Genomic DNA, 16476 nt, shown 5'->3' with positions numbered 1-16476 from the left:
TCAGCTCGTCATGAGCATGGGAGGGGTTAAAACATTCAGGCTTAGATTTAAACAATCTTCAGAAGAATATTAAAGGAATTTAATCTTCCTTTCTTTATTAAAGAGTCAAAATCACACAATTTTGAATTAATTCTTGTCAAGCGTGTGTTTCAATCCAATAGAATTTTACTCACAGCATATCCAGAAGCAAGTTGCTGTAGATATATTCCAATTGGTTAATAAATCTTCAATAAGTCTATAGATCCAGGGGTGGAGGTATCAAAGTATCAATGTCTCTGTCCCCTGCACAGAGAAGACCACCTCGTTGTCAATGAAAGAATCCAATTTTCAGTCAATTTGATGAAAGATAAATTGCTTTATTGGAGAGTAAAGGTAGATACCTCCAGCACAGCTTCACAGCTCACAGACTAACTTCTATAATCAAAAGCTAACATTCCATCCTAGCAACATGACTAACATTCTAATGATGACATGCATAAGTATCAGCTCTATACTAGCCTTCTCTCTCTTACCACCAGGCCCCAACACTATAAAGCCCGGGTTCCCTTTTTTTGCAGTTTTATATAGTACGCACCCGACCGGAAGGTATTGGAGCGCTTTACTCTAGCACCAGTTACATAAAACATGGAGGTATTCATTTTTATAGAGCACCCTGAGTAGTTCCCAACGCCACTATTCAGAGGCAATGGTGTCACAAGGGACAGGCTTCCATTACAGACACGAGTATGGCATCTGACAGACTCTGCCCCAGCCCATTCTGCCTTTTAAAGCCGCTGCTCTACCCTGTGATGTCTGCTCTAGCCTCCATCACCTTTCGGAGGCACAGGCTTAACACAATTAACACTGCCCTAGACCTGCCCTCCTTGCACAGGACATACTGTTGTCACTACCTGCCTTTTAGTGGCAACATTTAGCTAAGAGGCGGGCTCTGAATCAGCCCTACCCACCTTTCAAAGAGAACGCTAAATATTTAACTGATTCCGCAATGTTAATTAGAAAGGAAATGTAGTATTTTTTCAATAAACGCACCTTCCTGCGGACGCGATCTGCTGGAAAGAACAGGTGTGACTGCGCAGTAGTAAAATGTGGATACCAGCAGGGCTTTAAATGGCCCGGGTCCTGTATCTAACAACTATTAATGAAGCCAATAGTTCTGGCTTGTTGTAGGTTTAGTATTACTTCTTGTATTATATATCCGGATGCAATGACAGAAGTAGCTAAATAAAGCAAAACCAAAGGGGATGATGGAATGAGTGTTGAACATTGCAAGCACTCACCCCCAGTCAACTGATCTGGGTTTAATCCATCATTCTTTAGCTCACTCCGCCACCCCAGTTCAGACATGGCCATGTGCAAATCAGTCTGACCCTGTAGCAAAATACCAGTCGGGCGGCACACTCTGCTAATCACAGATTTTTAGCTGAAGTGTTTTTAAACCCCGCCCTTCCCAGAGAACCCTCAGTTTTTTTCATCCCACTTAAAGCCCTGGATACCAGTACTCACGCTATAAACCACAGAAAGATGAAATGCTGATGATTGGGATGTTGTAGACCTGCATGTCACGAACTGGTCTCTCAGCAGGCACAATAATCTGCTGCATTGCCTTATTTGTTATAGGCCCTGTAACATAGGTCACAGATCTCTGCAGCATGTGCATTTACCCACTGGGCTATATCACTATTCTCACTGGGATTAAAATCTGATCTGCATGTTCATTTAAATTGTGAGCACAGCTACGTCTGTCTCTGTGCTTCCTTTTCCAGTGGTAGAACAGTTACCCTCAGGCGAGGGGATGTTTATCTACCCCATCGCCCCCAGCCTGCAGTGATCTACAACTTCCCATGTTCTGGGCTCTGTGCACCTCTTAACATCCAACACAACTACTCACAGAGCGCCACCCCCATTGTGGGGACTTCATCATCAGGGGTTCCTCCCCCACCACCCACCCGCCCCAACTCTCTCAAATACCCCATCTCTGCTGGGCACATACCTAGCGCTTGCAGCCCCCTGCCCATGCACCCATATTGTAGGGGTGGCCAGTCCCACTTCGGTTGACAGAGTCTCTGCAGAAGTCTGCACCCAGTGCTAAACCCCGCGTGTACTCTGGGGCACCCACCACTTTTGGGGTTCCCATTCCGTTCTGGGATGCTACACTACTACCCCATGGCACTTTCTCCATCCCTATCATAGCAGTCCCATTCATTCTCCGAGGGAGTTTACCGCCCTTCCCGATTCCCTTCCCTCTCTGCGCAGGGTCTGCGATCCCACTGTGAAGCAGGTCCCCATCCCACTCCATGGGGTCCCAGTCTCGGCACCCCTACTTCTCCAGCCCTGCCGCTGGCTTGAGGCTGGCGCCCAACATGTGCTAATCCATGAGGGGGTCCCATGGAAGTCGCTCCCCTGAGCTGCCCGTGCTCCCCAGATGCCGCCCTCTGCGGCCTCCTCTGCCTCGTCCAAGTGGTTATCTGAATGACTTTTCAAACTTGGTGCGCTTGCCACAAATCTTACAGTCTCTGGGAGGGAGTTCCTACTTTCCATGAATCAAATATACGTTGCAAAGAGTGGATATATGAAGCGACATTAGATGCAAAAATAAAATATATTGACTTTAACCATTAATTTCGGAGGGATAGAGGAAGAGACAAAAGTACAGAAGAAAGTATAAATATGGCAAATATATTTCTGCAATGTTAAATAATACAAACCCAATGGATCTGTAAAGGGGAAAACCACCACCCAGGCCTAGGCGTAGTGAGGGACCCCTGAACTTAGAGTCAAGTATCAAAGATTCAGGAATGAGGACAGGGACAGTACAGGAACAGTTAGGCGTCTCAGCAGACCGTTGAACAGCATCACACCTCTCTCTCGGACACCTGACCCCACGCGATCTCTCTTTCCCGACGGCATCTAGACCACACCCGAAAGCACCTATTCTTATACTTTAAAATTGCACGTCCGTCCCACAATAGTTATGATTTTCACATTTTCTAAGTAAGTGATTAGTTGGTTGGTTTCTAGGGGTGGGATGTCACCCCACTATGAAATGTTTCTTCTTTCCACTAAACTATTGTTCAACATAATTTTCCCATGGACATCAATAAGGCCTCTCTCTCATGAGTACACATTACAAATTTGTATAAAATGTATTAAATTCAGTGACTACTTCAGTTTCTCATGATGACACTGGCTTGGCTGGCAGTCACCGTCTTTGTTCTTCACCAGGTCAGGTTTTACAGCTTAGCACTGCAGTTCAGTTACGTGGTCACATGATTCTTGCTTACTCACAAATCCACCTTCCCTCTAGTTTGAACAATATAAGAACATGGAGGACTCATTTACTTCTAAAAGTATAGAAAATAGACATTCATTAATGAAATGATAATACAATTCTCACTGTTTAGCACTAATTCATTATTAGCGTGTCAGCCTAGCATAGCTTAAGCAACCAGCGTGACCTTACGGCGTGGGTTGCTGTTGCCAAGGCTTGTTGGTGCTCCAGCCGGACACCGACCCCTCAGCACTCAGCATCCTTTGTGGGACAGCTCGTATCTGGCTGGTCATCATCGACGTCTCCTGGTCCTCGTGGTTGCAGAGTCAAGCATCCCTTCTTCGTACCCGAAGCACCTGACATCGGTGGGCATTCGGCCACTAAGCCTCTGGTCACCCTGAAGTGACCCAGACTCTGTCCCCTCTGCATTCAGGTTCCTACCAACACGAATCCACCTTTGGATTCCAACTGACACGTTCTTCCTTCCCGGCAGCAGCTCTTCTCTGCAACCCTGAAAACAACGGCGGTTTCCGGCACCACCCCAGACCTATGCACCCAGCTCTCCTGGGATAGGTACTCTCAAGGTGAGTGCGCAATCACAGACATGTGGGACGCGGTGAAATGGCAGGCAGATGATTAATCATGTTGGTGCCTACTGATCAGGTAACCAAAGTGTACTAGAGCAATGTACTCTCAAGGGGAGAGCCCAATCAGAGACATGCGGGAAGCGGTGAAAAGACATATAACCGTGCGGAGGCGGTGCATGGCAGGCAGATGATTAATCATGCTGGTGCCTACTGATCAGGTAACCAAAGTGTACTAGAGCAACGTACTCTCAAGGTGAGAGCGCAATCACAGACATGCGGGAAGCGGTGAAAAGACAGATAACCGTGCGAAGAGACAGTTTAGCGGTCAACAGGCATCAACCTGTTTGGCTTGCCAGCCTGTCAGGCAAGAAACCCAAACAAGGAGGCAAGCAGAAGCAGAAGAAAAGATATTGAGTAAGATGCGCCGGCAAAGCAAGCAAACAGGCATGAAAAACAAACAGGCACGCAGATAGGCAGGCAAGGAGGAGAGGGATGCAGACAGAGAGTCGAGCAAGCAAAACGGGCGGGTAGCCTGGATGATGACAAACAGGGAGATGCTCAAACGAGCAGACAGGCTGGGGGATTTGGTAACCGTCTTTCTAAGAATGTTGACGGGCTGACACATAATGTTTGGATACCACCAAGCTGCCCGGATACATTGTATAACGCTCCATACTACTGCACTGACCAGTTACATACGGCCCAGCCCACAGTTACCTTACTGCCTAGAGCCCCTTAACACTTTCAGAGGAGGCTGCATACTCCCTAGAGCCCCATACAGCTCCCTGAAGGGGATACTTACGACCCAAAGCTCTACACAGCTCATTGGGTAGATAATATTCACAATAGGGCCCCATGCTGCTTCCATATTACCCAGAGCCCTATAACTCTCTCCGAGCCGATGACATAGTGCACAGCCTCCAAAAATGGTCAGGAAGTCCTTTTACTGCTCACCAGGCAGGTAACAACGGAACAGATCCCCACACTGCCTCCCTGGAACAGTGCCAGACAGCGTGTACACCCAAAACGCCTCTCGCCTGTGCAGGTAACACTACAGTGGTAACCCGTACAAATTAAAGACACTACAATATAGGAACCCTACAGCGTGCAGCTCCGTTTTATCTGTGGGTCAGAGGGTGAGCGAGGGGGTGGGGGATAATTGGAGAAAATGCTTCCGCCTGTTTGATAAATATTCAGATTTAAACTTGGCTGTTGCCACCTCATAGGTACTGGTGCAATAGAACCAGTTCCTCTGCACCAACAAAAGGAGGGAGTTTACTCCCTCTACTTTCTTATCCCAAAGAAGGACGGCTCTCTAAGGCCTATTCTAGACCTCCCACCCCTAAACATATACATACAGTCAGACCATTTTCACATGGTCACGCTCCAACAGGTCCTTCCTCTTCTTTCACAAAACTACTTCCTTGCTACTCTAGATCTCAAGGACGCCTACTTCCACATTCCCATTCACAACGCTGACAGGAAGTATCTCAGATTTGTAATAGACGGTCAGCACTAGCAATTCAAAGTACTCCCATTCGGAGTCACCATAGCACCAAGAGTATTAACCAAGTGCCTAGCAGTAGTGGCAGCACACTTAAGAAGACAGCACATTCACGTCTTCCATATCAGACGACTGGCTCATAAAAGCCAGCTCCTACAACCAGTGTGTACAACACACTCACGCCACTATCCAGCTCCTTCACGACATGGGGTTCACAATAAACCACACCAAGTCCCATCTGCAACCGTCCTACATACAGTACCTCGGTGCCACAATAAACACCTCAAGAGCGCTAGCTTATCCCTCTCCTGTCAGAATAGCAAACATGCAAGCTCTTCTCACAAAATTTCAACCAGAACACTCCCTTCCAGCTCGAGTGTTCGGCTCCGTTTCCAAGTCGAGAGGGAGGCTAGGGTCGACGGCGGCCAGGGGGCGCAACCGGCGTGAGAGGTGGCAGAGGCATCGTCAGAGGAATCGGCGCCATGAAAAGTACCGTGTATTCGACCGGCGCTGAGCTGGACCCAGGCCTGGATCCTTGGGGGCCCTGCGGTACCGAGGCCAGAGCCTTCGACTTACCCGATGACGAAGCGTTTGATGATGAATGGTGGTGGTGGCTCCACAACCTTCCCCTCAACCGGTACCTCAAACAGTGCAGAGCCGACTGCCAGGCCTCCAAAATCTTTCGGGACTGCTCCCGCAAAGACTTAGGATTCAGGGCAGGGAAGTCAGAGCACAATTTTGGGTGGTGGCCGCGTTCCAGGCACCAAAGGCACACCGCTGCGGATCGGTGACCGACATCAGCTTGTGACAGGAGTCACAAGGCTTGAAACTGGGTCAAGGACTTGACATCCCTTGTGCACCAGGAGTTGTGAGACTTAAAAAAAGATGTCAACAAAAAGGACTAAGGGTACAGCTCTCTCCGGATCTGCGCTGGTTGGGCACGGAAAAAGAAAGAACGGACGTCAGCGCGGATGGGCGGCATCTAAGTAGATACCGCAATGTCATTCCGGTGATCAAAACACTGACGACGAATGCAGAGTCGACTGACGCCACCTACCGACATGCAGGGGTACTGCTGAGAAAAAATTCTCCGGATCCAGTCTGATGCCTGGGGCTAGTTCTAAGGTAAGGAATCTATAGCTTATAGTCTTTCAGATCAGATCATCTACTTCATACTCATCCATCAAAAGTGCAAAAAAACACAAACAGAGTACTATCCACCTGGGGTCTCTAACAAAATAGTGGGCCATTACTCTTTCGGTTCATGTGCTGTGTGCCACCTAACCAAGGCAACAAATATTCTGGAACTCAATGAAAACCCTTAAGAAGTCGCACAAACTGTAACACAACCCACGTGATCTATAGGATCACATGCCCCAGCCAACTCTGGTATATTGGAATGGCATGCAGAAAAATCAAAACACGCATCTGGGAACACCGTAGCAATAGCAGCTGTAAGAAGATCACAACACAACAGAGTAATCACTACATGTCAACAAAATACAGAGAAAATGAACTTGAGTGGGTGCTTCTTGAGACACGAGACAATACGAGGAATGATGCGGAACACATTTTATTTCATAAAGAAGAACAGTGGGACTACTGTCTAAAACTTTTTGACAAATGCCTGAATGCTAACATCCCTAACATGCATTCAGCAAGTAGGACCCAAAAGGCAGAAATGAGGTAGGTTTTGCCCCATGGTTACTTCACTGAACATACCAAAACTAGACAACGAAGTTCATGACCACAAGGCCTACATTAAGAACCTACAAGTACCTGAAAGACTTTGTAAATTCTATAAGGGAGACCCAGACACCTAAGGTAGGACGTGAATGCATGTCCAATAGAATCAGATGGACCCTCTGATATGTAACTTAAGTTTTAATATTTTCTGCATTTTTTACATTTAAAAAATAACAAAAAATCGTGACCAGGTTAAAATCAAGATATCTAGATTTGACCGCAAAAACCATAATGACAACACTAATCAAGACTGTTTTCAATCCTAATTAAACTAGACCAGGTAGGCATGTTGAAACAATATAGTTGTGCCTGAATGACATTCAGCCATTTTTCTGCAGCACATTTAGCCATCTCTATGTGTAACCACAACACTTGCGCTCTACGTGCAGATAATTGCAACACAATTAAGGCCATATTCCTTAGTATAAATATCCTGCCTCCCCTGTCAGTAACTAACATCTGGGACGGGAGAGACATGGAGGAGTAACACGTTGGATGTTCTGATATCAACAAAGTGGGAAGCTCAAGGGGGGCACGCCAGTCACTTACACCAAGCATATTAAGTAAATGCTCTCAAAACTAAAATCAGTACTTTGACTAACTTGCAAGCCCACAATTTATTATTGTTTTTGACAGTAAGTGGGTCGAAAATTACATTTCACTCCTTAACAAATCTACCCCCCCACTTTACCAGTAGATGAAGACAGACTGATCCAGGTCTATCTGCATTCCATGGGGCATATTTAACTCCTCTAAGAGGGAACTAGCATATAGCTTACTGTTCCATTTCCTTACCTACATATACACAAACATTTTGTGTCTCATCTCAGACATACATTGCCCTACTCATTTTTTATTTACCATGAGCAAAGGCTCCACAACACTAGCATCATCAGTCGTTTACTTAAAAAACAAAACAAAAGCACAAGTTACTTACCTTCAGTAACAATATATCTGTAAGAAACAGTAGTTAGTGTTAGATTCCTTACCTTAGAATAACCCCAGGCGTCAGACTGGATCTGGAAAGTTTTGCGTAGCAGTACCCCTGCGCGTCGGTAGGGGTCGTCTGCGGCTCCACGTCTGTCGTCAGCGTCGTTGGCGCCGGGATGACGTCGTCGGAGTACATAGACGCCATCCTTGCGTGCTGACGTCAGTTCTTATACACAGCTTTTCTGCGCCAGAAATGCAGAGCCATGATAAAAACCGACACTGGTGCCATGAAAATAGCGCCCTCAAAGGAAGATACCTTAACCCTAGATATCGGTTCGTAGAACGGGGAAGATGGGTGGGGCGGTAAGGAATCTAACACTAACTACTGTTTCTTACAGATATATCGTTACCAAAGGTAAGTAAGTTGTGCATCTGAAAGAAACAGGTTAGTGTTAGATTCCTTACCTTAGAATAGATACGCCAGCAATACTAACCCCGGTTGTGGGTCTGCGAACCAATGATCACACCAGAAAGTCCTGGAGAACAGAACGGCAGAAAAAGCCATCTCTCCGGACTTGGCTGTCCAGGCAGTAGTGTCTAGCGAACGTGTGCAGCGAGGCCCAGGTAGCTGCCTGACAGATGTCCTGCATGGGGACTCCCCGACCCAGGGCAGTAGTAGCCGCCGTGGCCCGAGTGGAATGGGCATGCAGCCCCACAGTAGGCTGCTTTTTAGCCAGTGAATAACAAGCCTTTATGCACAAAACGACCCATCGAGAAATAGTTTGTTTGTGCACCGCCCGTCTCTTCTTAGCGCCCACGTAACCAACAAACAGCTGGCCATCCACCTGGAACTGGCGTGTGCGGTCCAGATAGAATGAGAGCACACGCTTTGGGTCCAGACGGTGGAGCCTCTCTTCCTCTTTCGAGGGATGCGGAGGCGGAAAGAAGGTGGGTAAGGTGATGGACTGCCCGATGTGGAAGGCTGTGACTACTTTGGGCAGGAAAGAGGGACGTGTTCTCAAGACAAATTTGTCCGGATGGACAGAGAGTAAAGGAGGTTTAGAAGAGAGAGCCTGGAGCTCACTCACTCTCCTGGCATAGATGATGGCAACCAGGAATGCAGTCTTAAGAGTTAGAAGATGAAGAGGGCAATTGTGAAGTGGCTCGAAGGGAGCGCACATCAAATAAGTCAGAACAAGGTTCAAGTCCCACTGAGGCATCACGAAAGGAACAGGAGGAAACATGTGAGCGATGCCCTTCAAGAATCTATTTACAACAGGGGACTTGAAAAGAGAAGGCTGTTCAGGAAGCCTTAAGAAGGCTGAAATGGCAGAGAGGTAGCCTTTGATAGTGCCCAGAGCAGAGCACTGCCGGGCAAGAGAAAGAAGAAAGAGGAGAATCTCTGAAAGGGGGGCAGAAAGGGGATCCACAGCCTTTGCTGTGCACCATGCCACAAATTTGTTCCACCTGCAGGCGTATACCGATTTTTTAGAGGGACGCCTGACTGCCAGAATCACATCACAGACTTCAGGAGGCAAGTCAAATTGCCTCAACTATCGCCGCTCAATCTCCATGCATGGAGGTGGAGACTGGACAGGTTCGGGTGGAGGACCGTCCCCTGCTGCTGCGACAGAAGGTCCTCCTGAAAAGGCAGACGAATCGGGATATCCGTATCTTCGTGCCCAGTCCGGAGCCACAAGGATGACTTGGGCCCGGTCGCTCCTGATCTTCTTCGGCACTCAGGGCAGAAGTGGTAGAAGTGGTATAGGCGGAAAGGCGTATAACAGACCGCAGCTCCACTCGCGATGAAAAGCGTCTCCGAGCGAATTCCGCCTTGGAAATTCCAACGCGCAGAACTGATCACATTGCGAGTTCTCTTCTGTGGCAAATAGATCTAACCAAGTCCGAGTTCAGATGCCATTCGTGATTCATCATGCACCGACGGCTTAGTTTGTCTGCCCTGGCGTTCAAGGAACCTGCCAGGTGTTGAACCACCAGGGAGACGCCCTGGTGTTCTTGCCATTGCCAGAGGCGCAGAGCCTCCTGACAAAAGGTCCACGACCCCACCCCGCCCTGTTTGTTGCAGTACCACATGGCGGTGGTGTTGTCCGTGAACACCTGCACTACACATCCTCGGACAGGGAGAAGAAAGGCTTTCAGTGCAAGCCGGATCGCCCGCAGCTCCAGAAGGTTGATGTGGAGCCGGGACTCTGCCGGAGACCAGAGGCCTCTGATCTCCGCCTCTCCCATGTGGCCCCCACAACCCAGGAGGGACGCATCCATCACAACTACGTGCTCCGGTTGGGGTAGGGAGAGGGATCTGCCGCTGACCCAATCATGGTTCGTGAGCCACCACTGCAACTGTTTTGCAGTGCCCTCCGAGATCAGGATGTGGTCGGACAGGTTGCCCTGATGCTGGGCCCACTGAAACTTTAGGTCCCACTGCAGAACCCGCATCCGCCACCTGGCGTGATGCACCAGAAGGATGCAGGAGGCCATCAGCCCCAGAAGCCGCAGCGTCTATGTGACGGAGACTTGGGATAAAGGCTGAAAGATAGGAATCAGAGCCTGAATATCCCGAACCCGCTGTTAGGGAGGATAAACCCGAAACTACACCAAATCCAGAACCGCTCCGATGAAGAGGAGCTTCTGAGATGGAAACAGGTGTGACTTCGGCCCAATGATGGAGAACCCCAGCAGGTGCAGGAGGTCGGCCGTAGTCTGGAGATGGCTGACGACTGTCTGGGGCGAGCTCGCCTCCAACAACCAGTCGTAGAGATAGGGGAAGACTGACACCCCTAATCTGTGCAGATGAGCTGCGACCACCGCCATCACTTTTGTGAACACCCGAGGGGCGCTGGTAAGGCCGAAGGGGAGCACGGTAAACTGAAAGTGCTCGTGGCCTACCGTGAACCGCAGGTAACGCCTGTGGGCCAGCAGGACGGGGATGTGAAAATATGCGTCCTGCAAGTCCAACGCTACCATCCAGTCCCGGGGTCTAGGGCAGCTAAGACCTGAGCCAAAGTCAGCATCTTGAACTTCTCCTTCCGGAGGAAGCCATTGACATTCCGCAGGTCCAAGATAGGGCGTTGCCCTTCTTGGGAACCAGAAAGTAGTGGGAGTAACAACCACACCCTACTTCTGACCCAGGAACGCGCTCGATGGCCCCCTTGGCCAAGAGGGCCTTAACTTCCTCTTGCAGAAGTTGCAAGTGATCCCCCGAAAAGTGGTGGTACTGCGGTGGCATGGCTGGAGGGGTCGCCTCGAGAGGGAGGGAGTAGCCCCTTCGGATGATTTGCAGCACCCACCTGTCTGATGTGATGGTGCACCAGTGGAGGAGGTGATGGCGTCAAATGGGCCTGAAAGCTCGGACTAGGAAGGCTTTGAGGCGGATGTGGACTGGCCTCGCCGCTGTCCCCTGGCACCAGCACGGCGGTTACCACGTCCGCGCTGGATGTTAGTTTGCGGCCCGTGGCTGGCAGGTTGTGAGGGGGCACCCCTTCCTTGCCACGAAAGGAGCGAAAGGCAGAAGTTTGCTGGCACTGGCCCGACAGGCCCAAGGACTTGGCTGTAGCCCTGGAGTCCTTGAAACGCCTAAGAGCACTGTCTGCCTTGTCGCCAAAGAGGCGACGGCCATGGAACGGCATGTCCATGAGCGTATTCTGGACATCAGCCGAGAAGTTGGCGGACCTCAGCCAGGCGTGGTGGCGGACCGCCACCGTCGTGGAAATCGCCCTGCCTAGCGAGTCCGTGGTATCCAGCCTACCTTGAATACAGTACCGTGCTGCATCCCGCCCTTCCGCAAGGGCTTGAGCAAGCTTCACCCGGGCCTCCTCCTGGCAGTCCAGCAGCACGGCCGCAACTGTGTCCCGCAGATAGTGGGTGTAACGGCCCAAAAGACAAGTGGTGTTGACCGACCGCAACCCCAAACTAAGTGAGGAGAACAGCTACTTACCAAACTGGTCATACCTTTTGGATTCCCGATCAGGAGGAGCAGTCGGGAATGCGGACTGGGAGTTAGAGGCCTGGATAACCAGGCTCTTGGGAGTGGGGTGGGTGGACAGGAAGCTAGGGTCGCCCGGGGCTGCGCGGTGGTGTCTGGCCACGTTCCAATCTACAGGGGGGCCTGTGTCGGGCTTGGACTAGGTGCCCAACAGAACATCAGTAAGGGCCTCATTAAACGGCAGTAGAGGCTCCGAAGAGCTTGCCTGCAGTTTAAGGACCTCGATGAGGATGTTAGTCCTCACGGCCACGACGGGGGGCTAAAGAGCCAAGGCCTTGGCCGCCCTCGTCAACACCACGCTGTAGGCAGCCCCCTCCTCTGTAGCCACGGTAGGAGGTGAGACAAATCCAGTGTCGGGCGAAGTGTTCAGACCACTGTCCTCCCCTAGCTCAACTGCCCAGTCCTGATACGACTACACTTCCGTGCCAGAGGGTCCTCAGACCCCTCCCAATCGACCTCGCCCTCCATCTCCTGAAAGTCAGGTGCAAAGGATGGGGCCGGATCATAGAAGAATTGCTCTTCTCTCAGCGTCAAACGATGCCGGTCCAATGCAGTATCTGGACCGTGGGAGGAACCGGGGATGACGTCATCCGGGGACGGTGTCGAGGTCGACACCCTGGTGTTCGGCGCCGGCGGGGTCGTAAGTTTGAACAGCGGTGACCCGGATCCGGACCCGGATCCACTCTGGCCCTGCGGCGTCGGGACCGAAGTCACCGACGGCGCCAGGCCGAAGCACCCAACGGCACCAGGGCCGAAGCCCTCAGATGGGGCTGCGGGGCCAGAAGGCGCCACTGCGGGACCAGACGGAGAAGAGAGCGACCTCATGGCCATGAGGAAGGCGTCGATCTCCTCCGGCGTCAGTTCAGCCCAGGGACCGACGGGTATGGAGCTGGCCGTGGTGCCTGCGGCGCCGGCAGAGCCGCGCGGGCGGTGTCTCCCAAACCCCCGGCCGCATCGCGGGAGCAACGGGGGAGTCGGAAGACCGATGTCGTCTCTTCGACTTCTTGTGCCTCTTACCTGAGGACTTGGAGCCCGATGAATGGTGTTGACTCGCCGAGCTGCGATGACTGTGGCCCCGCGATCGGTCCCAAGACCCCCTCCTGGACCGTGACCATGAAAGGCGCGGGGCCGACTGCCGGAGCTCGAGGCGCTTACGGGACCGCTCATGCCTAGCCTTCGATGTCAAGGCCCGGCAGTCGGGACACGACTTGTCGTCATGGTCGGACTCAAGGCAATAGAGGCACCAACGGTGGGGGTCGGTAACTGACATCAGGCGGTTACAATCGGCACAGGGCTTTAACCCAGGCATCCCTATCGGCACCGTGAGTCGTAACAACTCGAAAAAGGATCCAAAATAGATCGAAAAAGTTAGTCAAAAAGTGACTAAGAAGTACTGCTTTTTCCAGATCTGCGCTTGCTGGTGCGGAAAAAAGAAGAACTGCGTCTAAGTACTCCGACGACGTCATCCCGGCGCCATCGACGCCGACGACGGCCACGAAACTGCAGACAATGCCTACCGACACGCAGGGGTAATGCTACGCAAAACTTTCCGGATCCAGTCTGACGCCTGGGGTTATTCTAAGGTAAGGAATCTAACAGTAACCTGTTTCTTTCAGATTAGCATGCTACCTTTACCAAAGGACGACTAGTCACATCATCCAGATAGTGTGAAGAGTGGACACATATCTTACAATATTAGTACGCGAAGAGCCAACATTAGCATGTAATAAGTTCAACATTGAGGAAATAAATTCACCAGTGACATGCTAGAAGACTCACAGATGCCCACATGCCCCTTAATAATTACAAGAGAGCATACATAGGGCGTGGATCGTATTCCATATCACCAGATTCTTCATGTTTTTAAGCATCACTTCAAGTTTCACCACACTTTCTATATTTTGGTTAGCAATTCACTGGCAGCTATTAGACACATCATTGGCAACAACGAGCCAATGAATCACATTCAAATGAGAAAGTGCAGCACTGTAATATGTGTTAAAAAGTAACCCAAACTGCATAATGCTCTTATGACAATGGTCAAACGCACTCCATACAGTATCTTACTGGGCCCTAAGGAAAACAAAATGACAATACATAGACACCATTTTCTCAGACTCGATCTAACCTCTCGGTTTTCATCCCAGTTATAGGCTACAGGCTGCGCCTATAATGACAAACCATCTCAGGCAATAAGTAGACCCTTCAGAAAGAGCCGTAAGTTAATAAACTTACTCCCACAGCCCAAGGAAGAACTTAAACATTAGAGGTCCAGTTCACAAGGTCCTGATGAAGGCCACAGACCTGTAGGGGCAACACATGGTCAAAGCATGTTGACCTGACCATTCTATGTTGAGGACCAATAACTCGTCCATACAACACCTCTTTGTTTTTTTTCTCATCCCTATCATATTCCATAAAAAGAAAAATCACTTACACAGGATAGGATATCATTTTACTTTATATCACACAGATCCTGCCACTGCCTTCACCCAGACAGTCTCCCTCCTGGTAGAGGTGTCTCTCACTTAGGGAACCGAACACTTAACTGAGAGAGCCAATGATGATACTACCCACTACATCACTCCAACTGAGATTATTATACGTTGTTGGTTGCGACAATGTGTTTAAGCGTCTCCAAGACAATTTTCTTCGATACTCTGGAAATAGATGTGGTTCATTAGCCCCTTTAGATTTACATTATGTTAATAACACCTCAGAATTACAGTTGTCATTTTAAAAGGACTCTTACAATAGTTCTGAATAGAAGGACTGAATTACAGTTTAAGTCTGTTCAATTCCTTGCTGTAAAAAAGCAGTGCCTTGAGGGAGTCACCTACTTTCGGATAGGGAGTCTATGAAAGGTGTCATCTGCAGATAGCAACTCCTTCTTTGATCAAGCTGGCTGCCATTCTCCATGACACTAATCACCTTCCAGCTTCTGTTTGCATGTGACCTTGCATCCTGTTACTTTATTGCAGGATGTAAGATTCTAATAGCATGCCGCAGATCCACACTTTTTGGAATTTTTTAACATTGGCAGCAGTAGGCTTAGAAAGCTGTGCCAGTCTTAAGTTTACAAGCATTATACTGACAATCAAACACTCAAAAAATGATGGAATAAATGATTGCAAATAGTCTAACCAGTGGCAATTGCTCAGGATAGCATTGGAATCCATTGTTTTTACCCCCTGCGCTACTCTGGATTGAAGTTTGCCTACTGCAAATTAGTAGTCTCATGTAAACAGTTCATCCTGAACCTTGATTGTTTTACCCTCTCTACCCTGCAGCCCACTGCCTTTTTTCAATGGGAAATTTAAGATTCACCCCAACCGATTCTCACTGAATAAGCTACACTCCTGCTTACGATATATAAATTACTATACTGAATGTCTAAACTCAGGTTGTTTCTGTTCCAGTACCACTAGCTCCACACAAATGTACACTGGAAGTTATCTCTGCCTGATGGTTAGCTCAAATATGTGATGAATAACAAAATAATTTGTATAAAAATGTTCATATATTCATATGTTCATATATTCTGCACCAATTTATTAGTTTCAAATAGCAAGATAGCAAACAGAAATGTGTCAGCGATATGTTTGTAACAAAACAATAGTAATTAATTTAATAACTTTCTCTGGATATGTGTGTTAAGATCTTATCAGACCATACAAACAGAGAGCAGCGAGTTAATACTACCAGCCACATAGACAACAAAAAAACAAAATAAAATAATTTCTTGAAGACATCTGAAATGCTATTTCAAGGTTTTTGTCCTCTTCTTTCCGCCTCCCCATCCTCCACTGAGTTGCACAGGATTGTCTCGAAAGGAAATTCTCTCTTTTCGCACAGGCCCTCCATTTGTTTTCAATGTAACAGGAGAATCACCACCTATATAAAGAAAAGAATTGTTAATTTCTGCAGTAGAAAAAAAGTTAAAAAGGGATTATGTTTTTATTTAACCAGAATCAGCCACAGATTGACCAATTTCACCTGTTATATGTAAACTATTGCTGGAGACATATATTTAAATTATTCAAAATGAGGCACAGATTGCTTTGCACAAAGAAGCAGGTTTATTGTCTTAATATCTATTTTATGCAATTGTGATAACCAAGGGTGCGTCTGCAAAGATGGTTAAGCATAGAGGTGTATGAAATCTTTAAGATGCACATTATGATTGGCAACCTAATTTTGGCTCTTGGCTGTAATGTATTCTGCTATAGAATCACACTTTGTCTCCACAATAATGTTATTCATATAGAAAAGAAAGCACACATCAGCAACAAAGGATATAGAATGATTGTTTGAACAATTTTTGATTCAGAGTTCATCAGGAGTACTCCTATGTCCTACTCCTGCAAATCCACAATTGAAACTTTATCTTCAATGTTTAGTTTTCATTTCATAGCAGCATCTATTTTTAATTTTTTTG

At 48.5% G+C, this 16476-nt stretch overlaps 1 protein-coding gene across 1 annotated transcript in view; it reads right to left on the bottom strand.

Annotated features, from left to right (window-relative positions):
* Nucleotides 1-15543: 15543 nt before the first annotated feature.
* LRRIQ1 (leucine rich repeats and IQ motif containing 1) overlaps nucleotides 15544-16476 on the bottom strand; it is a 1358071-nt gene continuing 1357138 nt past the window's right edge. The window contains exon 26 of the mRNA XM_078678880.1: nucleotides 15544-15932. Within this exon, the coding sequence (XP_078535006.1) occupies nucleotides 15799-15932 (134 nt within the window). The 3' untranslated portion in view covers nucleotides 15544-15798. The remainder of the gene's footprint in view (nucleotides 15933-16476) is intronic.

Source organism: Lissotriton helveticus, chromosome 1_1, assembly GCF_964261635.1.
Source record: "Lissotriton helveticus chromosome 1_1, aLisHel1.1, whole genome shotgun sequence".
Lineage (NCBI taxonomy): Eukaryota > Metazoa > Chordata > Amphibia > Caudata > Salamandridae > Lissotriton > Lissotriton helveticus.
The sequence above is the reverse complement of the archived record's forward strand: the minus strand, read 5'-3'. Positions and strand labels throughout refer to the sequence as shown.